We start from the raw sequence: 23,832 nt of genomic DNA, 5'->3' as shown, positions 1-23,832 counted from the left end.
CTGGAACTCCACATTGTATTTACTAAGACTCCTGTTAGCCTGCCCTCCGGAATACTATTGTTTGTAATTAGCCACACTAAAGAGGCCATCATTCTTGCTTGGCTTATCACAATAGCCTTCTAGCAGATCTCCTTGCTTCTACTCTTGGCCCCTTTACAGTCTCCTCTCAATAAGGAGACAGCAGAGCAACACTATTAAACCAGAAGTCAAATGTTACTTCTCTGCTTGAAACAATAACAAAGACACTTTTTGTAACTCTGTAATAGTTCAAGTGCCCACATGGTTTCTGAAGCCTTACATGATCTGCCCATTACCCCATCTACCACCTTTTATAGGGCTCACTATGCTGATAAGTGAATTGCAGGTTTAAGAGTGATGTATTTATCTCTCAGGCCTTTATTCTGGCTATTAATTCTGCCTGGAATGCTTTCCCTGATATTCACAATTCTTACATTTCTTCACGGTAACCCAACTGCCAGATTCTTTGTGAAATCTATTCAAACCATTCTCTCTGTTCTGAGCACCTCACAAGCTCCAATTTCAACAGTATGTATCATGTTTGGTACATACATCTGAATATTATATGTACCTCATTTGAATAAAGCTCTACTGAAGTAAAATTATCTTTCAATCTTTGAGTTTATTTTGGGACAGGCTCTGATCTGGATCCCTTGCTCTTCCTTCCTTAGTTTTCTTTTTCTTTCTTTCTTTTTTTTTTTTAAAGATTTATTTATTTATTATTATATGTAAGTACAATATAGCTGTCTTCAGACACTCCAGAAGAGGGTATCAGATCTCATTATGGATGGTTGTGAGCCACCATGAGGTTGCTGCGATTTGAACTCGGGACCTGTGGAAGAGCAGTCAATGCATTAAGCCATCTCTCCAGGACCCCTTCCTTAGTTTTCTAATTGCTGGGATTATACACACGTGTGCGCTCATCTACTTGTCATAGAAGTAGGAACAGGGAAAATGTGGTGTGAGGAAGCTTGAGAAATTGCCAGGGAAGGGACTTCTGTCTTCCTTCTATGCATGTGGAATACTAAGTCTCAAATCTTAGACCCAACCTCATCTTCTGTAACTCACCTGCCCACACGAGGGCGCACCAAGCCGTGAGATTTGATGAAAACACAATCACCAACCTTCAGCCACATGTCATTGTACCGAAGCTGCTCAAAGTAGTGGCAACCTGGCTCACCGTTGGACATCTCCACAGGAACATCTTCTTTTTCCTGTGGAGAGGAACTGGTAAATAAAGGCAGGAAACTAGCAAGAGGCATAAGAAACAACAACTCTAAGTAAGCTTTCATCAAAGTTGAGAAACCAAACATTAAATTGTTAAAATCAAACTCATAATCAGGTATTGTATTCATTTCAAATTTATAATTTTCATAAAATGTTACTAAGAAATTTTTATATCTGCCCCCCCTTCCTATGGAATTGATCTTTTCAGAATAAAGTACTGAAAAGAGCTTATTAGCATTTATTTCAAAGTGGACAAATTCACACAACACACAGTATAAGGAACAAATTCTTTATACTACCTTCTTTATTGTATTTATTGTTACAGAATTTCTTCCTTCCCTTTGTGTTAATAGAGACAGAACCTGGGACTCTGTGTACTAGGCAAGTACTGATATCTCAAACCCTTTATGTATTTTTAAACCTGGGTCTTACTAAACTGGCCTTGAACTCATTCAATAGTTCAAGCAGGTCCTGAGCTTTTCTTTTTCTTGCTTCAGTATTCTAAAACCTGAGATCACAAGCACGTGCCACCAGGATCAGCTGCTTTCTAATATAAAAATTAAGCTTATTCAGGCTCTTCTAATGACATAGCTCATTTAGTTCCCACTCTGGAAAATAATACTTCTTTCTGATCCCTGCGGGATTCAGAGATATAACAAGTTGGCTTTTAACTTGCCTTTGTGATATTGAGTCTCTGTAGTTTCTGTCCTAATCTGATTAAATCTCTAGTAGACACCCCAGGGAAAGCTACCATTAGCACAACAGAAATGAATATAAGGAGTAGTTTCTCACACCACAGAAGCACATAGCAAACTCATCTGTAGACTAAATAGAAAAAGAGGAATGCTAGAGCACATAAACTCCAGGAGACATGACAGAGTGACAGGGTTGAGGCCCCTTTGGAATGTCTGCCTGAAGCTTACTATTCATAGACCTGTCCTACATTCCTGGGAGGACAGATGAGCACAGACTGGGAGTATGGGAGGTGCTATCTGAGGAGAAAAGCCGAAAGGAGAGTTCAGGATATAAGTCTTCCTCTTTTTCTAGATCTGTTCTACTAATCCTCTGATCCCAAAAGGTACAATATTCTTCTACGCTGGCTTCTTACCTACTACCCTTAGAGAGAAAGGAAGGCTAAACACTAGCTTGGCCCTTTTCCTGGTCTCTACTATATTGTTTTCATTCTTAATGTTAACAACTGATAGGTTTTACATTTTTATTATTTTTATTAATTCCATCATAGCAAGAAACAATATAGTTCTGTGATATAAACATGATGCATTCTGGCTTTGATTAAAAAACTAAATCTGTCACCTACTAGCTGTAGGTGATAAAGGGCAAATGACCTGATTTCTTGTGGGCCCCTCAGATGGGCTTTCCTTGTTGGAAAGCATAAGTGATATAGAAATGTTAGTAAAAAAAAAAAAAAAAACCCTAGTAATTGAATGAAATAAAAGTTTATTTTGAATAATCCTTGCCCTTTTAAGTGGAACATTTCCTTCCTTGATCATGTTTTAAAATGGCGCAATCTTGCTTATAAAAATAACATTTCTTCAGCCAGGCAGTGGTAGCCACCTTTTTGATCCCAGTACTCAGGAGGTGGAGGCAGGCAAATCTCTGTGAGTTCAAGGCCAGTCTGGTCTATATAGAAAATTCCAGGACAGCCAAGGCTACACAAAGAAACTCTGTCTTGAAAACCAAACCAAACCAAACCAGACCAGTCCAGACCAAACCATTTCCTCAATTTTTATATTGATATTCATCCTTGAGATTGGGGTGGTCTTCTGTTGAATTTTGTAGGGTGTGGAATACAGTTTGCTCCGACTTTATACAATGAACGAAGAAGGATTTTTGTCTCTATACTATCAAGCAGTTTAAACAGCTATTTTTTTGAGACAGGGTTTCTCTGTGTAGCCCTAGAACTCACTCTGCAGACCAGGCTGGCCTTAAACTCAGATCCATCTGCCTCTGATATCTGGGATTAAAGACATGTGCCACCATGCCTAGGTCATAGCTTTTAATTATAGCAATCATACAAAGAGTTCGCCTACTCGATACTCACTGGGCATCTCACTGGTCTCCTTGGTTTACTTTATGAGTATTTTGCCTGCATGTATGTCATGTATGTCTGTGTACCAGTGTGCACCAGGTGTGTGCCTGATGCCTGCAGAAGTCAGACCGCCTGGAACTAGAGTTACGGTTAAGCTCCATGCGGGTGCTGAGATCAAATCTGGGTCCTTTGGAAGAGCAGCCAGTGCTGCTAAGCCATTTCTTTATCCTCCATCCTCAATTTACTTCTAAATACTATTTTAAGTTAAATGTTTCCCTTTTCTTTTCCCTTAGGTTCTTCCACTTTGTTTGACAAAGGTTTTATACCCTCAACTTGCTTTTTGTTTTGTTTTTTGAGTTTGAATACATTAATTTACTTTCTGGAATAGATATTTTAAGGTTAAAATTCTTTTCTAGGTAGCTACCACCCACATACCTTTTCCAAGTTAAAATTGTCTTCAGCTCGATTGTCATCTGAGTTGTCTGTATTCTTCTCATCATCCCCTTTATCTGCATTTGCAAATACAGAGGCCACTCGAACCACAGGCAAGGGCACATCCCGAGGGACAAATCTAACTGAACTGATGGGCATGGTCCACAGTTTAATTTTCTTAAAAGACTTGGTTTTGGCAGAATACCTCGATTCACAGACAAAAACATCCTCATCGCGAAAGTTTTCTGGACATAATTTAAAGTATTCCTGGAATAGGAATAATAATACAAATAAGTACATTTTTTGAAAATTTACTCAAAAATAAAAAAACAAATGTTAATTAACCTAACATTGAACTATAAAAACTTTCAGACAATAAAAAGTAAATGGCCAGATAGTAGGGCTATTTCCTTGGCTATATTCCCTTTAATTATGAATTTTATTTTTTTGTCAACTGCCCTTTGAAAATATATTACTTTCTATAGTTAAAATGTCTTAATGCTTTGTACAGTGCATATATGACAGATAATACATTTTATTATCTAAAAGCAAAACTGGTATTTGATAATGATTAGCTTTCAAAAAATATCATCCTTAGAAATTAGTCTAGCACCATAAAAATGTTAATATAATTGTATATAGATAAACTACACACAGCAAATGGTCTCTCATAAGTATATTCATGTTAATTTCTTATATATAGACACAGAATAAAGATGTTTGAAACATTTTCTGATTTTGTAAATACAGATTTTTATATTCTTAAATGGTATCTCCAGGGAATGATATCACTGGAATGAATGAGTTTCTTACCTTGACAAACATGACTACACATTTGCCTAGAATTTTACTAACAGGTACTTTATTGTAGTAGTCACTCTTAAAAACTTCTTTTTCTAGAAATTTTCGTGTAGCCAAATGGAATGTTTCATTTGGCCGATAAAACCAACAGCCATACAACCATTTTTCACCTCAAAAACAGAGAAAGAAAAAAAATTATTAACAGAAATCACATATTCTTTGCAAAACTAGAAAGTATTTTAGAAAGCCATTATGCCAAGGCTTAAACACACTGGTTTTAGATGAAATTTTCTTAATAGAATTATTTTAGAGGAAATAATATTTTCAAACAAAAAAGCACAAAGAGGCCTAGAAAACGTCCTTTCACCCTTTAGAGACATGCAACAGAGAGGAGGAGGCTAGAGGGCTGCTTGGCCCAATTCACACTCTTTCACTGAGCATGCAGGGATAGGGAAGGACATTTTTAGCAAGAAGGTGTAGAATCCAAAAGCATTCCACCTGGTTGGCAGCTTAATCACTCAGACTGCCTATAACACACTCATACTGATGTTGGCGCCATTCTTACCTTTGTCTTTATTCTTTGTCTCAGAGGCATTTTTTTTTTTATTTTACTTAGTTTTCTGTTGAGAAAGGTTTCACTGTAGCCTAGACTGGCCTCAAGCTTATTCCTCTACCTCAATGTCTTGAGTTTTGCGAAGGACAGGTATGTGCCACTGAACCAGCTTACAAGCATTTTTAAAGGAAGGCTTTTTTGACAATAAATTCTAAGCTCAGTTACATATTGGAAAAAATTTGCTAGATTAAAAAAATGAGTCTTTTGCTCTTCTTAAATCTTTGCCATTCTACACAGAGTTTGGCTCTAAGTATTACTGAATAATTGACTCTTTCTCCCCATTAACAAGTTACATTTCTGACTCAAGTGTGACATTGCCCAGCAATGCTACATATCATGTGAACAGTAAATTTATTGATGTAGCTATTGTTAAAAGGCTTAAATATGAGTTAAAATTTTTTTCTTCCTGATGATCACGGAAAAAGAAATCTCCTCCCCCTCCTAATTTTTAGGATTAAAAACAAATGTACATGTGGGGCTGGAGAGATGGCTCAACAGTTAAAAGCACTGGCTGTTCTTTCAGAGTTCCTCAGTTTAATTCTCAAAACCCACTTGGTGGCTCACAACCATTTATAATGGGATTCTATGCAACAGTGTACTAATAACAAAATAAATAACTCTGTTTTTTTTTAAAAGATTTATTTATTATTATATCTAAATACACTGTAGCTGTCTTCAGATGCACCAGAAGAGGGCATCAGATCTCATTACGGATGGTTGTGAGCCACCATGTGGTTGCTGGGGTTTGAACTCAGGACCTTCGGAAGAGCAGTCGGGTGCTCTTACCCACTGAGCCATCTCACCAGCCCACACTGAGCCATCTCACCAGCCCAATAACTCTTTAAAAACAAACAAAAATCCAACACGCACGTATGAGAGTTTTGCCTGCATGTATGACTGTGTATCATGTGTGTGCCATGTGAAGGCTTCAGATCACCTGGAACTAGAGTTAAGGATGGTTGTGAGCCATGATGTAGGGATTGAGAACTGAAGCCAGGACCCTGGCAAGAGTAGCAAGTGCTCTTAGCCACTGAGCCATCTTTCTAGCACCTGACCTTCAATTTCAATCAAACTTACCAGCTGAATCCTCCCACAGTCTCTCAATACACACTATATGTGGTTGTAGATTGGCCTCCGCAGGTTCAACATAGACATAATCTCCGACATGATACATGCTGTTCTTAAAGCTGCAGTCCTGGCTGTATGTACGATGTAAGCCTGAGAGTCCTGTAGTACCTGAGGAATCTTCACTTTTTTCAGCTTCTTGGGTTAAAAATAAGTAAATAAAAGACACTCAGTAAAAGATTGTGGTTGTCAGAAAAACATTCAAACAACACAACAAATTAATACATTTAATCCAGTCTCTTCCCTCCCTCCTCCTCTCCCTTTTTTGAGACAGGGTCTCTCTACATAGTCCAAACTAGCCTCAAATTTGGGGTCCTCTTGCATTAGCTGCTGGGACTATGGGGATAAACCACTACAGTGGCATTCAAAGAGAGGAATCAGGAAAAATAGCACGGTCAGCATATTCTCAATAGTCTTTACCTCAAACTGTATTTGGAATTTTGAAATGGGGGAGGATCTCACTAAGTGGTCCTGTTCTTGAATTCACAGGCTCAAGTTTTCTAGTCCCGCCTCAGCTTCCCACGCAGCTGGGATTATATGTGTTCACCAATATAGCTAGCCTCAATATGGCCTTTCTCAATGAAAACAAACTGACATTAATTTAAGCAAGCATTCTACAGAACAAAACTAACCACCTTAATAATGTACCCTTACTAATTTTCAAAATTCAGAATCAATCACATAACTCTATAGAAAATGTGATACACCTCTTTCCCATACAGATGTTTCTAAATTATTTCTTCTAAATTATTAACTAACTATATTAAATTTAGTGATTTTAGAAATAAATGTGTATGGCCTATAATGGTAAGCCAAGTGTTTATAAAATACCATAAACATTTTCTCTTGAGATGAAATATTTATAAACAATATTCTCATTTTGTTATGTAAGATCTTCCTGCCCTTCTCTCCTTTGTGAACGTGGGAGTGAATCCAGTGTCTTATGTACACTAGTTATACATTGTAGGCAAGTACCTTACCAATGTGCTACATATCCCAGCCGTTATTTTTGTCAAAAAAATCATCTTTTAATGGTTCTAATACAAGCTATCTGCAAATACTTCATACTATATTACTTTTCTGAAAGTAAAACACACTTGATATTACTATATACAGATGATATTTAAATAAAACACTCTCTGGAGATAGCAAGTCTCAGGTGAGTGGGTCCGTGCCAGCTTAACTGAACTCCCTAGACTCGTTCCCCAAGATCAGTTCTGCCACAGCTCCCTCTCAACTAACCACCGGCCCCTAAGTCTGACAGTCTCCAGCTGCTCGGGTGCAGCCCACACCCCTCAGAAGAACAGAGACCCCATGCTGCACCAAAGGCCAGGCAAGTAGCCAGAGGTCAATCCTCCAACTAGAGACTCCCTAGTGAGTCAGAAGTCAAGCAGGTCACCAGAAATTGAGACCACAAAGCTCAGAGGACCGAAGAAAAAACAGAAACCAAGGAAGAAAACACTTCTTCAACAAATGCAGCTAAAGCCCAAGAAAATGATCTTAAAACCAACTTTAGGGGCTGGAGAGATGGCTCAGCAGAAGAGCACTGACCGCTCTCCCAGAGGTCCTGAGTTCAATTTCCAGCAACCACATGGTGGCTCACAACCATCTGTAATGGGATCTGAAGACAGTGTGTGTCTGAAGACAGTGACAGTGTACTCACATACATAAGTAAATCTTTTTTTTTTTTAAAATGGATTACTGCCTGGAACTGTACATTGAAACAAAGCCTTCTTCCCCTGTGTTGCTTCTGGTCAGGATGATTTTAAAAAAAACAAAACAAACTGGGCAGTGGTGGTGCACTTGGGAGGCAGAGGCAGGCGGATTTCTGAGTTGGAGGCCACCCTGGTCTACAGAGTGAGTTCCAGGAAAGCAAGGGCTACACAGAGAAACCGTCTCGAAAAAACCAACAAAACAAAACCAAACAAAACAAAACCAACTTTAGGAAGATGACAGAAAAGACATCGAGAAAAAGAATGCCGAGAAAAAACAAACAGGTAAAGGAAAGTCTTCATGACCTTAAAATTGAACTTAGAAGCAATAAAGAAACCACCAACTAAGGGAATTTTGGAAATGGAAAATCTAAGTAAGCAAACAGAAACTACAAATGAAAGATCACCAATAGAGTATAAGAGATAGAAAACAGAAGATATAATAGAAGATATTCGTCGGTATAAGTCATCTAAAAAGATCCTGACACAAAATATGCAGAAAATCTAGGACACCATGAAAAGACCAAACCTAAAATTAATCAGAATAGAAGGAAAAGACTCTCAGCTCAAAGGCCCAGAAAATATTCTCACCAAAATCAAAGAAAATTTCCCTAATCTAAAGAAAGAGATGCCCATAAACACACAAGAAGCTTACAGAACACCAAATAAGTTGGACCAGAAAACAGAAGTCTCCTTTGCCCCCTCCACCACATAATAATCAAAACACTAAATATACAGAAGAAAGAATATTAAAAGCTGCAAGGGGAAAAAGCCAAGTAACATGTAAAAGCAGACCTATTAAAGTTACTCATGACTTCTGCACATAAATTCTAAAAGCCAGAAGGACTAGGACAGATGTTTTGCAGACTCTAAAAGAACAAATGCCAACCCAGACTAATAATACCCCGGAAAACTTTCAATCACCAAAGATGGAGAAAACAAGGTATTTCACGATAAAACTAAATTTAAACATTTTCCACTTATCCATCTATAAATCCAGCCCTACAGAAGATACTAGAAGGAAAACTCCAACCCAAGGAAGTTAACTACACACAAGAAAACATGGGAAATAAATAATTTCACACCAGCAAGACCAGAAGAGAGAAACACACACACACACCACACCACCACCACCACCACCACCACCACCACCACCACCACCACCATCATCAAAATAGCAGGAATTATCAATCATGCGCCATTAAAATCTTTCAACATTAATGGACCCAATTCCCCAATAAAGACACAGACTAACAGAATGGATATGAAAACAGGATCCATCCTTCTGTTGTAGAATCCAAAAGAAATTCAAGACCACTTAGCCCCCCCCCCAAAAAAAAAGGGACTTTCCAAACTACACAGTTTTAGTGGTCAAAATGACCAGACTAAGCCTGCAGCTGCCAAAACAAGATTAGCAGTTCCCAGAAAAATTCCCCTCCCCAGCCCCACACTGAATTCTGAGAAAAACCACAAACTGCCCTGACCTTGTCTAGAATTCCCCGTGACGTTACTAGCTGACCCATAAGTTCAAAATGTACTGCTGTTTTGCTGACCAACCATAATAACTCACCATAAGGGCAGGCAGAGTGAGGGTCTAGGCCAAAGGTAGTCACACTATGTAAACCAACCAATGCCTGAAAAGTTTACTTGCTACACCAGTGAAAATAAGCCAGCTAGCCCTGTTGCCTAAATCTGCCCCTTACAAGGTATAAAGAGTGTGTTCTTTCTTTGTTCGGGGTCTCTCCTCTTGCCTGCATGCTGAGGAGTTCCCCAATGTGTTAGATCAATAAAAATCCTCTTGCGGTTTGCAGCGATGGCAGTCTCTATGGTCTTTGTGAGTGAGGGTCTTTGTGTGAGAGTCTTTTGGTAGACTTCAAAATTTGGTCATGAAGATCCTCCTCGGGAGGACCCAGACACTGTGCATCGGAGGGCTGCTCGAGCAAGGTAAAGTGGGATCCCTGTCTGTGTGTCTGCCTGCCTGTCTGTCTTGTCAGTGTCTGTGTTTGTCATTTTCGAGGCCAGGTAGGTCTCAGGTTTGCAAGGCTGGTTAGGTCTCAGGTTCTGGGGTTCTTCTTTTGAGAGAGACCCATCTGGGTGGTCATCGTGATACGCAGACATGCTGAGACATCACAGGCCACGGGAAACTGGAGGACTGCTCCAGAATCCTGCTGGGAGGTTGGATTGGAAGCAGTCCTTCTTAACCCAGCAGTAGCTGGGAGGCAGCTATCGCATCTAGGACACCCTGTATTGGTTTTGTTTTATTTGTTTCTGTGGTATTATTGTGACTGCCAGGCTGTGGACCCAGATGTTGTAGCTACTGAAGTGGGAGATGGAGGATGCTGAAGGGGTGGCTATGGCCCTGGGCCCAGCTTCTGGGTTGGCTTTTAGGGGCTGCCGAGCTAAGTCTGGCTCCTGGCAGGTTGAGGTGGCACAGCAGGCCCTGGGGGAAGTGCTGGGCCCTTCCTGGTGTGGGAGTACCCTATGGTGCCTGGGGCTGAAGGCAGTGTTCTGGTGAGAGACCCAGACCCTCACTGACCCTACTAGGCGGGAATTTGTCAGGTTGCTCTGAGGGGTCTATTTCTCACCTACCCTGCCCTGCCCTGCCTTCTTTCATAGCCCTGGCTGCTTCTCATACTTGCCTAATGATGCTTCACTTTCCCCTGCATCCCACCTGCCCGCCTCCAGGCTTTTGGCCCCCTGGGTGCTCGCAGGGCCTTCCTGGACTTCCCTGTCTTCCCCCATGCCCGGCCGGAGATTCTGGTACCATCCCATGTAAGTAAGCCGTGGCAGTAAGCCAGAGTGCTTCTTGTTAATAAGAGAAAGTGATTTCCCTTTGAGACGTCAGTGGCGAGCACAGCTGGCATGGGGTCCCAGGCAGCAGATGCTGTGCTCCCTTGCCTCCTCGGGCAGCCCCACCAGCGAACCTGGCGCTGAGGGAGCTCCAGCACATAAGCCCAGTGCAGCCAGCTGTGAGCGCTGCTGGGGCTGCCACAGGATGCCCCGCCACGCCCGACTGAGAGGAAAGGCAGAGTATTCTCTTAGAAGCTAGGAAGAACGTCTTGGGCGCAGATGGGAGGTCCTCTCAGCTGCATGGAAGGTAGGGAGCACCTAAAAGTCTATTGGCAGGCTCTGATGGTGGGTCTCATCTCCTTGGGGCTGGGAAATGCTCCACCAATCTGACCAAGGTAAAAGAGACCTTGAAGTTATAGAAGTTAGAAGGAAAGACAGAGTAAATCGATAAGAAAGCACAGGTGGATAAGAAAGTACAGAGGATGAGTGCACAGTTAGAGGTCTGGAAAGAAAAGAGAAAGATTAAACCCATAGAGAATCTAGGCAAGGAGATCTCGAGGGTAAGGAAGAGCAAAGCTTCTGCAGACTCAGGAGAGATGGATGACAGTGGCAAATGAAGAGATTAACAGTGAGGAGAGGTGGAAATAGAGATGAAGGTGATTTTGTACAAGAAACACACCTCAACATCCAAGATAGACATTACCTCAGAGTAAAGGGCTAGAAAAGATTTTCCAAGCAAATAGATCAAAGAAGCAAGCAGGAGTAGCCATTCTAATAATATCTAACAAAACAGGCTTCCAATCAAAATTAACCAGAAGAGATGGTAAAACACACTTCATACACATCAAAGAAAAAATTCACCAAGATGATGTTTCAATTCTGAACATCTATACCCTAAATGCAAGGGCACCCACATGTGTAAAACAAATATTATTATTAAAGTTTAAATCACACATCAAACCCCACACGTTAATTGTGGGAGACTTCAACTCTCACTCTCACCAATGGGCAATTTATCCAGACAGAAACTAAACAGAGTAAACAAACAAACCAACCCAAACCTGTACTGGCTAGTTTTGTGTTAACTTGACACAAGCTGGAGTTATCACAGAGAAAGGAGCTTCAGTTGGGGAATGCCTCCATGAAATCCAGCTGTAAGGCATTTTCTCAATTAGTGATGAAGGGGGAAAGGGGAAAGGCCCCTGGTGGGTGGAACCATCTCTGGGCATCAGCTCCTGCTTCCTGACCTGCTTGAGTTCCAGACCTGACTTCCTTTGGTGATGAACAGCAGTGTGGAAGTGTAAGCTGAATAAACCCTTTCCTCCCCAACTTGCTTCTTGGTCGTGATGTTTGTGCAGGAAACCCTGACTAAGACAAAACCCAAAAACCCAATCAAAAGAAAACAAACAAAAATACAGTCCCCCAAATGGAACTAACAAACTTATGACTCAAACGGACCTAACATATCTATAGAACATTTTACGCAAACACAAAAGAATATACCTTCTTCTCAGCACCTCATGGAACCTTCTTCAAAATCAACCATATACTCAGTTACAAAGCAAGTCTCAACAGACACACACACACACACAACCTGAAATAATCCTTTCTATCTTATCAGATCACCATGGATTAAAGCTGGACTTCAACAACAACAGACAACCTACAAACTCATGGACACTGAACAACTCTCTACTGAAAGACCACTGGGTCAAAGAGGAACTACAGAAAGAAATTAAAGTCTTCCTAGAGTTCAATGACAATAAATGCACAACATACCCAAACTTATGGAGCAGAATAATAGCACTGCTAAGAAGAAAGTTCATAGAACTATGTGTCTTCATAGAGAAATCAGTTAGATCTCATATTAGTGACTTAACAGCACACCGGAAAGCTTTAAAACAAACAAAAACCAAACACACCCAAGAGGAGTAAATGACAAGAAATAATCAAACTCAGGGTTAGAATCAATAAAGTTGGAACAAAGAGAACAATACAAAGAATCAATGAAACAAAGAGCTGGTTCTTTGGAAAACAGATTGACAAGATGGGCAGTGATGGCCCACACCTTTAATCCCAACACTTGGGAGGCAGAGGCAGGCTGATTTCTGAGTTCAAGGCCAGCCTGGTCTACAGAGTGAGTTCCAGGACAGCCAGGGCTATACAGAGAAACCCTGTCTCGAAAAACCAAAAATAAATAAAATAAAAGGAAAACAGAGAATGACAAATCCTTATCTAAACTAACAAGAAGGCAGAAGTGGAAGGGGAGAGAGAATATCCAAATTAACAAAATTGGAAATGAGAAAGAGGACTTAATAACAGACACTAAGAAAATCCAAAGAATCCTTAGGTCTTATTTTAAAAACCTATACTCCACAAAATTGAAAGATCTAAAAGGAATGGACAATTTTCTCAAAAAATACAACTTACAAAGTCAAATCAAGATCAGATAACAATTTAAATAGTCCTAAAAAATAGAAGCAGTCATTAAAAGTCTCCCAACCAAAAAAAGCACAGGGACAGGTGAGCTTTATTTTTTCTTTTCTTGTAAAGCATAGAACTCTACCAGACTATCAAAGAAGAACTAATACCAATAATACCAATACTCCTCAAACTACTCCACAAAATAGAAAAAGAAGGAACATTGTCAAATTCATTTTATGAGGTCACTGTCCCTCTAATACCTAAACCACATAAAAACTCAACAACAGAATTTCAGATTAATTTCCCTCATCAACATTGATGCAAACGTACTTAATAAAATATAAAACCAAATCCAAGAACACATCAAAAACACCATTCACCATGATCAAGTAGGCTTCATCCCAGGGATGCCAGGATGGCTCAACATATGAAAATCTGTCAATGTAATAGCCATATAAATAAACAGAAAGAAAATAAAAATCACATTATCTCACTAGATGTGAAAAAGCTTTGACAAAATCCAATACCCCTTTATGATAAAAGTCTTTGAGAGATGAGGGATATGAGGCACATACCTACACACAATAAAGCCAATATACAGCAAGTGGATAGACAACATCAAATTAAATGAAGAGAACCTTAAAGCAATCTCACTAAAATCAGGGATAAGACAAGGCAGCCCACTCTCTCCATATCTATTCAATGCAGTACTTGAAGTTTTAGGTAGAGCAATGAGACAATTAAAGGAGATCAAGGGGATACAAATTGGAGAGGAAGAAGTCAAAGTATCACTATTTGCAGATGATATGATAGTATATATAAGCTACTCCTAAAATGTTACCAGGGAACTCCTACAGCTGATAGACACTTTCAGCAAAGTGGTTAGATACAAGATTAACTAAAAAAATAAAAAATAAAAAAATAAAATCAGTAGTCTTCATATATATAAATGATAAACAGGCTGAGAAAGAAATCAGGGAAATAACATCCTTCACAAAAGCCATAATTAATATAAAATATCTTGGTGTGACTCTAATCAATCAAGTGAAAAGACATGCATGACAAAAACTTCAAGTCTCTTAGGATATTTATGAAGGTATCAGAAGATGGAAAGACCTCCCATAAAAGTGTCTCTCTACTTGCTGTATATTGGCTTTATTGTGTGTAGGTATGTGCCTCATATCCCTCATCTCTCAAAGACTTTTACCATAAAGAGGTATTGGGTTTTGTCAAAGCTTTGCTCATGGGAGGATTAACATAGTAAAAATGGCCATATTACCAAAAGTAATCTTAAGATTCAACACAATCTCTATCAAAATTCCAACACAATTCTTTACAGACCTTGAAAAAATAATACTCAACATCATATGAAAAACCCAAAAAGCCCAAGATAGCTAAAATAATCCTGTACAATCAAAGAAATTCTGAGGGTATTACCGTCCTAGATCTCAGACTGTAGTATTACAGAGCAATAGTAATGAAAATCGCATGGTATTGGCATAAAAAAGGAACAGGTTAATCAATAGAATTGAGTCGAAGAGACCCAGAAGTAAGCCCACACGCCTAGGGACACCTGATTTTTATTATTATTATTATTATAAAGAAGCCAGAAATATATATATAGTAGAAAAAAGAAAACATTTTCAATAAATGGTGGTGGTGTAAGTGATTGTCAGCATGTAGAAGAATACAAATAGAGCCATATCTATTACCCTGCACAAAACTCAAGTCCAAGTGGATCAAAGACCTCAACATAAAATGAGCTACACTGAGCCTGGTGGTGGTGCATGACTTTAATCCCAGCACTCAGGAGGCAGCAGCAGGTGGACTCCTGAGTTCAAGGCAGACTGGTCAACAGAGCAAGTTCCAGGACAGGACAGGCTACACAGAGAAACCTTGTCTCCCAACAAACAAACAAACAAAAACAAACAAGCCCTTGGTCTTTTAGGGCTAGTTAGAGGGGTCAGGGGTTAAGAACATGACTGTTCTTCCAGAGGTCCTGAGTTCAATTCTCATGGATCACATGGTGGCTCATGACCATTTATAAAGGGATCTAAGGCTCTTTCCTGGTATGCAAGTATACATGCAGATAGAGCACTTATACATTAAAACAATAACAACCAAACAATAAATATACTGAGCCTGATTGAAGAGAAAGTGGAGAACAGTCCTGAACTCACTGGCATGGAAGACAACTTCTTGAACAGAGCACCAAACTCTATGATCAAACTCAGAGCACCAGACACTATGATCAAACTCATAGACACTATGACTGCTCTTCCAAAGGTCCCGAGTTCAAATCCCAGAAACCACTAATTAATAGATAGGTCCTAATGAAACTGAAGAGCTTTTGTAAAGCAAAGGACATCATAAAAGGACAAAATGGCAGCCTACAGATGAAAAAGATCTTCACCAACCCCACATCTGACAGAGGGCTGATATACAAAATATATAAAGAACTCAAGAAACTACACATCAATAAACCAAATAATACAATTTAAAGATGAGCTACAGATCTAAACAGAATTCTCAATGGAAGAATCTCTAATGGCCAAGAAGCACTTAAAGAAATGTTCAATATCCTTAGTCATCAAGGAAATGCAAATCAAAATGACTCTGAGATTCCATCTTACGCATGGGTGATACCTCATGCGAGTAAGAATGTGGAATAAGGGGAACACTCATTCACTACTAGTAGGAATGCAAACTTATACAACCACTTTGAAGATCAATATGGCAATTTCTCAGAAAAATCAGAAAATCAGGAATTAATCTACCTCAAGACTCCTGGGCATATACCCAAAGGATGCTCCACCACATCACAAGGACACCTGCACAACTATGCTCACAGCAGCTTTATTTGTACAAGACAGAAACTGGAAACAACCTAGATGTGCCTCAACTGAAGAATGGATAAAGAAAATGGGGTTCAGGGCTGATGAAATGGCTCAGTGGTTAAGAGTACTGACTGCTCTTCCAAAGGTCCTGAGTTCAAATTCCAGCAACCACATGGTAATGAGATCTGATGCCCTCTTCTGGTGTGTCTGAAGACAACAACAGTATGCTTAATATAATAAATAAATAAATCTTTAAAAAAAGAAAAAAGAAAATGTGATTCATTTACATAATAGAGTATTACTCAGTAATACTCAGATATTAAAACAATGAAATCATAAAATTTGCTGGCAAATGGATGGGACTGGGAAAGATCATCCTGAGTGAGGTAACCCAGACTCAGTAAGACAGACATGGTATATACTCACTGATAAGTGGGTATTAGGTGGAAGGTAAAGAATAACCATGTTATAATCCACAGACTGAAAGAAGCTAAGTAACAAAGAGGGCTGGCTCAAGGGGAGACATGAATCTCACTGAGAAGGGGAAACAGAATAGACATCTGGATGAGCATGGTGTGTGTGTATGGGTACAGGAAGGATCAGGCCTGGGGAGAATGGAAGGAGAGACAAGTGAATTGGCAGAGGGGACATTTCTGGGATGAGCTAGAAACCTAGGGCAATAGAAAATCCTAGGAATCGATGAGGATGACCCTAACTAAGATGCCTAACCAAGAGGGAAAAACATCTTGAACTGGCTATTTCCAGTGGAGGAACTGGGACCCCAACCTACCCACAAAACCTTAGACCTACAATTTGTCCTGCTACAAGATATGCTGGGATAAAAGAGGTGCTGAAACTGGGAGAAGCCAGCCAATGACTGGTCCATTGCCATACCATTGAGACCCATGCCATGTGAGGAAGCCCATTCCTGACACTGCCCATAGGTCCAGGAGCCAGGCTGGAGAGACAGCCCAGAGACCCACAATAAAACTAACACAAATTGGGAAAAAAAAAAAAAGTAAATGAAATGATTCCTAATGACAGGAATAGATTATAAAATCTATTCTATATTCTATAAAATTGAGAGAAAATAGACTAGCTCACTGATTGGTGTCTAGCCTAGTTGTCATCAGAGAGGCTTCACCCAGCAACTGATTGAAACAGATGTAGAGACACACAGCTAAACATTTGGCAGAGCTTGGGGAATCCTGTGGAAGATTGGGGGGGGGGTTGTTGGAGCCAGTAGACAGAGGAATCAAGGACACCACAAGAAACCCCCAGAGAATCAACCATTCTGAGCCCATAGGGGATCACACAAGTTGAACTGCCAACCAGGGAGCCTGCATGAGACTGACCCAGGCTCTCCACCTACATGTTAGAGTTGTATAGCTTGGTTTTCTTGTGGGACTCCTAACCATGGGAGCAGGGGCTGTCTTGGACTCTGTTGCCTGCCTTTGGGACCCTTGTCTTAATAGAAGAGGAGACCTTACTACAACTTGATATGCAATGGCTGGTTGATATCCATGGGAAGCCTCCCCTTTGCTGAAGAGAAATAGAGGAGGAGTGGATGGGGGAGGGGAGAACAGGAGGAGAGGAGAGAGGGGAAACTGGGTCAGCATGTAAAATAAAAAAATTAAAACAAAACAAAACAAAAAAACAAAACATACAAATCCCAGCTTTTCTGAGTCTCTTATAGAATATAAAATGGAGTCTGGAGCCTCTGAGAGATAGTTTATTTTTTTTGTTTTTTGTTTTTTTTTCAAGACAGGGTTTCTCTGTGTAGCCCTGGCTGTCCTGGAACTCACTCTGTAGACCAGGCTGGCCTTGAACTCAGAAATCCGCCTGCCTCTGCCTCCCAAGTGCTGGGATTAAAGCCATGCGCCACCACGCCCGGCTGAGAGATAGTTTCTTTTCAAGAAAGATTCCAAGAAAGATTATATATGAATGTGGATTTGTGTGTGTAGCCTGATTCTGTGACAATTGGCCAGCCTCATCTAAAGCTCTGTTCCTTGCTTTACATTCTGGCTCTGGCTTTCCAGGCCCAGAAGGAGACTTCAGAGTGGAACAGGCACAAACTATTCACTCAAACTCTATTTTTTTGCCCCCAAAGAATTAAAGAAAGCTTAACACTCTACTAGGTAAAAAATTTACAGATGTTTATCTATCAAAAGCATATTTTTAAGTGTTCTAGCAGTGATAGAAATCAAATAAGGCCATAACTGTATTAGGCAAGCTTTCTACTACTGAGCTGCACACAAAGCCTTGTTTTGGAATATCTTACTTTGGACCAAAGCATATAGTCCTCCCTACTGTTCTTTATCATGTAGTATGTAGTCAATGATGTCTTGAGACAGGTACTATTTTCTTTCTGGGTAAGCTGCCTTCTGTCACCTGGTCAGTTAGCACAGATCATCCACATAAACTCTATGGGCTTTTCCTGTATGCTCACCCCATCTTTCTTTTACAGCCATATTGGTATTCATGGCCAATGCCAGTTCTACCAGATTCTGCCACATCATTGTGGCATGATCCCAGACATAAAAAAATAAATAAAGCATTTACCCTGTGGGATGCCTCCTATGAGCACTTGGTTCAGATGCTGCCTTCCCTTCTGATTCTATAACCAAACTTCTAAAGTAGGAACATCTTTGACAAGGTTTAAGATCAATACAAAGAAGTAAAAATGAGCATGTAGTAAGGATGCTGTGGTTGAAATTCTATTAAATGTATATTCTATTTTAAATACTAATAGAATGTAGCTGAAAGAGGTACAACTCATTTATAAACTGTAAACCTTCTGAGTCTTGCCTGTGCCTGTTGGTAGTATACTTAGCACTTGACCAGCAGCTCTTCTAATGTTTCTCACTCTAAGAAACTTGTGCTTAAAGACTCTTTCCACATCTGTAACTTCTTAAGGATAGGTTCCCATAAATTAAAATGCTGCCAACCTTAAAATTTAAATGTAAGCGCATATTCCAAATTAATTCCCAAACGTTTACACCAACCTAAGTTCTGGAGTATCTAAGGGTTTTGGTTTCCCACTCTCTCTCTCTCTCTAATAGTGACATTATAGTAAAAAACATGCTAGGCAGTGAGGGCGCATGCCTTTAGCCCCAACACTGGGGAGGCAGAGGCAGGTGGATCTCTGAGTTTGCGGCTGGTCTGCCTGGTCTACAAAGTGAGTTCCAGGACAGCCAGAGACACACAGGGAAATCCTGTCTCAAAAAACAAACAAAGCAAAAAGTTTTGCCAATTAAAAAAAAAAAAGTTATTCAATAGCTGATTAACAGAGTAAAACCCTGTGATGTACAAACAGATCTACAAATTTCTTGAGAATTTTGTTAAACAGAACCAGAAAACTGTACTAACAGGGGTATAGAAGAATGTTATTCCAGCAGCATGGTTATTTGGGCAAGGGATCACATCCAAAGACAGGATCCAGTTGGAATACTGACACACCCTGGATTACAGAATATGAAGGTAAGGTTAGTTTGTATAGGAGCAGACATGTTTGAAAGTGACGACTAACCAAGGGGCAGATTAAGTGACGAATCAGAGAAAGATTTCGTGTTTCAAGTCAATTATGTTTTCTGGTCCAGGGAGAAAATATCTAAGAAAGTCTGATGTTACAGAGTAACACAACTCTTGTAGAGTTATATATTTCTAGTTAACTATATAAACTGAAGTGTTATTCAAATTGTGCCACTGTGTTAATACATGCCTACAGTGCCAGCACTGGGGCACAGGCAAGGAGGATCACTGCAGCACCAGCACCAGCTTGGGTCACACAGGGAGGTCCTACCTCAAGCTCTCTACCCTCATCACCCCAGAAAATAAGACTTTTGCAATGACATAATCCCATTGTCAAATAGTTGCAAATTTGGAGTATGATTCAAAGTACCCCATTTAGGGTGGCATGATTAAAGCAAAGCTAGAGTGTAGTTCAACTGAAGTCTCACCCACCTGTCAGGTTCTCACGTGTTTAAGAGGAAAGCTCTATGGCAACAAAAACCTCTCGAGTATGTGGCATAAGGTCCCCATACTTGTCACTTAACCATGTGCTCCTAGACTATCAGCTGTGTCAGAAGTTACCTGATGTGACAACTGAACAGATGCCGACAACAAGCTTTCTATATCATCATATCTTCTGCAAATAGTCAACCATTTAAACCCTCAATCACATACTCTCCAGAATTAACTGTGGTACCTGCTAGAACACTTTAATATTTCTTCATATTTAATAATAAAAAGGAACCAACCTCTTTTTTCTTCTTCGCGTTTTAGTTTATCTTCCTCTATTTCTTTAGGCAATTTTTCCTTTTTTTCTTTTTCCACATCGTTATGCAAGTGTTTTGTGGTATAGCTGAGTGCTGGAGAAAGAAGGATCTCTCCATTTTTGCAGAGTTCATCACGAATTCTAATAAAAAACTGCTGAAGTTCTACCGCATCCTCATATATTTCAGAATCTGTCCTATAACGGCATTAAGAGTATCCATTGACACATGAATTGCTTCTTTCATAATACCTCAATTACACATTAAATCATGTCAAATGTTTTACTATGTTCATTGATATATTAACAATATTGAGGCTCAGTTAGAAGGGTGCCCTATTAAGTTTGTTAAAACAAAGTATCTGGGGACTCAAGAGATGGCTAAGTGGTTAAGAGCACTGGCTGTTTTCCCAGAGAGCCTAGGTTCAATCCCCAGCACCCGTGTAAGCTTATGTCTATCTGTACCTCCAGTTCCAGAAGATCTTCTGGCTTCCTTGGACATTGCACATAAGTGGGGTACAAACATACATAAATTATACAGACAAAAAATAAAGTAGTATTAAAACAAAACAAAAAACACCCTCTAGAGTATCTGAGCCACACATTGTGGTACATGTCAGTGATCCATCACTTTTAGAAAGTGGAGGTAAGGGCTGGAGAGATGGCTCAATGGTAATGAGCACTGACTGCTCTTCCAGAGGTCCTGAGTTCAATTCCCAGCAACCACATGGTGGCTCACAACCATCTGTAATAGGGTGTGGTGTCCTCTTCTGGAGTGTCTGAAGACAGCTATAGTGTACTCATATACATAAAATAAATAAATCTTTTAAAAAATAAGGTGGAGGTAAAAGGAGCAGGAGTTCAGAGTCATCCCCATTTACACAGTGAGTTTGAGGCCAGTCTGGCCTACAAGAGACCCTGTCTCAAAAACAAAAAACAAACAAACAAAGAATGAATGAAAAAAAACATACAATTGAGTACCTGAGTTGTCTGTGTCTCCTTTTGCTCATGGTATGCTCCTTTCTTACACATGTCAAAGGAAAGGCCTCCTACATTTGTTAGATATATAGGCCTATGATTCAACCAGGGCAGAAGGAGCTAGCAGAATCAAAAACTGTACTATTGCTCTTGAGACCAAATCCAATACTTAATTTGCATTCATTTTCTTTTTCTTTTTGGGGGTGGTGGTGGTGTGAATTCAAGATGAGATCTACCTGCCTCTGCCTCCTGAGGCTGGAATTAAAGGCATGGTCCACTACTACCTGGCTGTATCTATTTTCTTAACTCTAGACCCAACTTATAAAAAGTGATAAAGGATTTAGGTTAATGTCTTTCTTCTTTTTAGTCCTAAAGCACTGCTACCTTGACTCATAAGACTCACTGAGAACAGAAGCTCAATTTTAAAGGCATGAGAATATCCTGTGTATTAACAAGTACAGGCCTGAGGGTTCTGAATCTAAATTTAGTTTCTCAAAAGTAACTGATTTGGAGGAAACTGGTAGATGCAAAACTCCAAGATGGGAAAAGTTTTGTGTCATATTTAATATTTGTCTAAATTTCTTTCCTTGTTATTGGGAAGCTATGAAAAATAAGCTTTATTGAGACACAGTTTTACTGATACTCAAACTGGCCTGTAAGAAAGTAGGAAGCCTAGGTTAGCTTTGAATTTGTATGATCTTTCTGCTTCCACCTTCCAAATGTTGGGATTATAGGCGTAAGTTATCAGGGGTAATGGCAAGTATATTATTAACAGTTATGCAGACTTTCTGGCTGGGGGAGTATGGCAGACAAAGCTTTTGAAACATGGACACTTGAGCACAAGTTATCAGACACACTTTGGACGACTCTCCTGTTAACAATGGGAACTGATACAGAATTAACACTGCCAATAACCTACATGGGTATTCTAGAGAGGTTCTAGAAACATGTTCTAGGATCTGAAGATGCTAGTACTTTTGGGAAAGCAATAAAAACAAAATTAAGTAAGGAAGAAGTCCCCTAAGATACCGATTTTGAAATCTTTCTTGACCAAAGATATCTGAAGTTTGTTTTCTTCTTTTTTGGTTTTTCGAGACAGGGAGACAGGGTTTCTCTGTGTAGCCCTGGCTGTCCTGGAACTCACTTTGTAGAACAGGCTGGCCTCAGACTCAGAAATCCGCCTGCCTCTGCCTCCCAAGTGCTGGGATGAAGTTTGTTTTCTTAAAATTAAATTAATTTCATAATAGCTTACAATTTTAGTGGAAATTGTAAGTGAAAAATACACATTTGGTAAAGTACTGTTACACTGAAAGAGCAGATATATAGTATCAGGCTACCTGATGTAATTAAATTTTATATAAAACACTAAGCATATACTTTAAATTGTTTATTCAAAAAGTATTGTAAATAATTTATTAATCTTTGCCTTGGTTGTTCTTAAAGATTTCTGCAATATAATTATAGATTTCAAAAACATTCTGTTGGGAAAAAAAGTAAATAGTGAAATCCTGTCAAGAAAATACTAAGAAGCCATGAGTTACACTGTAGCACACCTTAAGTCCCAGCACTCAGGAGGCACAGGAAGTTCAGGATACCCAGGGCTAGACAATGAAACCGTGCTCAAAACTAACTAACTAACTAGTTGTTTTAAAAAAAAAAAATAAGAATTTTTTTAGCCTGAGAAACCAGGTGTTGACTATGCAAGAACAAAAATTCAAGACAGAAAAACAACCAACTCTAATTTCCTTCAATTGTTAAGTAATCCTTTCAGGTAATTCAGACATTCAGCAAAAAGAATTAATTAACATTATAAGAGAAGTTCTTCTCTTCTCTGTACTTGTCTTCCTATGGAGTCCTTTTACCTGCAAGGGAGCCACAGTGCTTCTTTAGGAATCCTGCCAACGCACTGGTCACCTGTCCTGACTCAGCACTGGGCTGTTCCCAGCTGCTGCTGAGAATGCTCCACTGCCGCCTGTTCCTGCTCAGATTCTTGTCTCCCATAATTCTCAGTAGTGCTGGTGGGTAGGGGTTATGTGGTGATGAAGGAAGACTATTCTGGAAATCTACATGTGTATATTTCATATGGGTTTATTTACCAATGAATACTTATACATCTAAATGTGTATTCATGCCTAAATTAATGTGAATATACTAGATAAATGTCTAACTATTTACATTAGATAAATTCACTAAGCAGATGGATTTGAAGCTATTTCTTTTTTCCCTTTCTTTTGCTTTTGTGAGACCAGCTCTCACTGTATAGCTCAGGCTGGCCTAAAATTCAGAATCCTTCCATCTCTGGTTCCATGAGCTGGGATTTCAGATATAAACCATTACATTTGGTTTATCAATTCTTCTTCTTTTTTTTTAAAGATTTATTTATTATTATACATAAGTACACTGTAGCTGACTTCAGACACACCAGAAGAGGGCATCGGATCTCATTATGGGTGGTTGTAAGCCATCATGTGGATTCTGGGATTTGAACTCAGGACCTTCGGAAGAACAGTCAGTGCTCTTACCCGCTGAGCCATCTCTCCAGCCCTATCGAT

At 39.6% G+C, this 23,832-nt stretch overlaps 1 protein-coding gene across 37 annotated transcripts in view; it reads right to left on the bottom strand.

The window, feature by feature from the left end:
* Pbrm1 (polybromo 1) overlaps window positions 1–23,832 on the bottom strand; it is a 105,095-nt gene that overhangs the window by 27,955 nt on the left and 53,308 nt on the right. For all 37 annotated transcript variants that reach the window (XM_029469264.1, XM_029469272.1, XM_029469248.1 and 34 more), the window contains 5 exons: window positions 20,289–20,500; window positions 6,219–6,404; window positions 4,541–4,698; window positions 3,731–3,994; window positions 1,087–1,232 (listed from right to left, as the gene is read on the bottom strand). In XM_029469264.1, coding sequence (XP_029325124.1) covers window positions 1,087–1,232; window positions 3,731–3,994; window positions 4,541–4,698; window positions 6,219–6,404; window positions 20,289–20,500 — 966 coding nt within the window. The remainder of the gene's footprint in view (window positions 1–1,086; window positions 1,233–3,730; window positions 3,995–4,540; window positions 4,699–6,218; window positions 6,405–20,288; window positions 20,501–23,832) is intronic.

This window comes from Mus caroli, chromosome 14 (assembly GCF_900094665.2).
Source record: "Mus caroli chromosome 14, CAROLI_EIJ_v1.1, whole genome shotgun sequence".
Lineage (NCBI taxonomy): Eukaryota > Metazoa > Chordata > Mammalia > Rodentia > Muridae > Mus > Mus caroli.
This window is presented reverse-complemented; position numbering and strand designations above follow the sequence as displayed.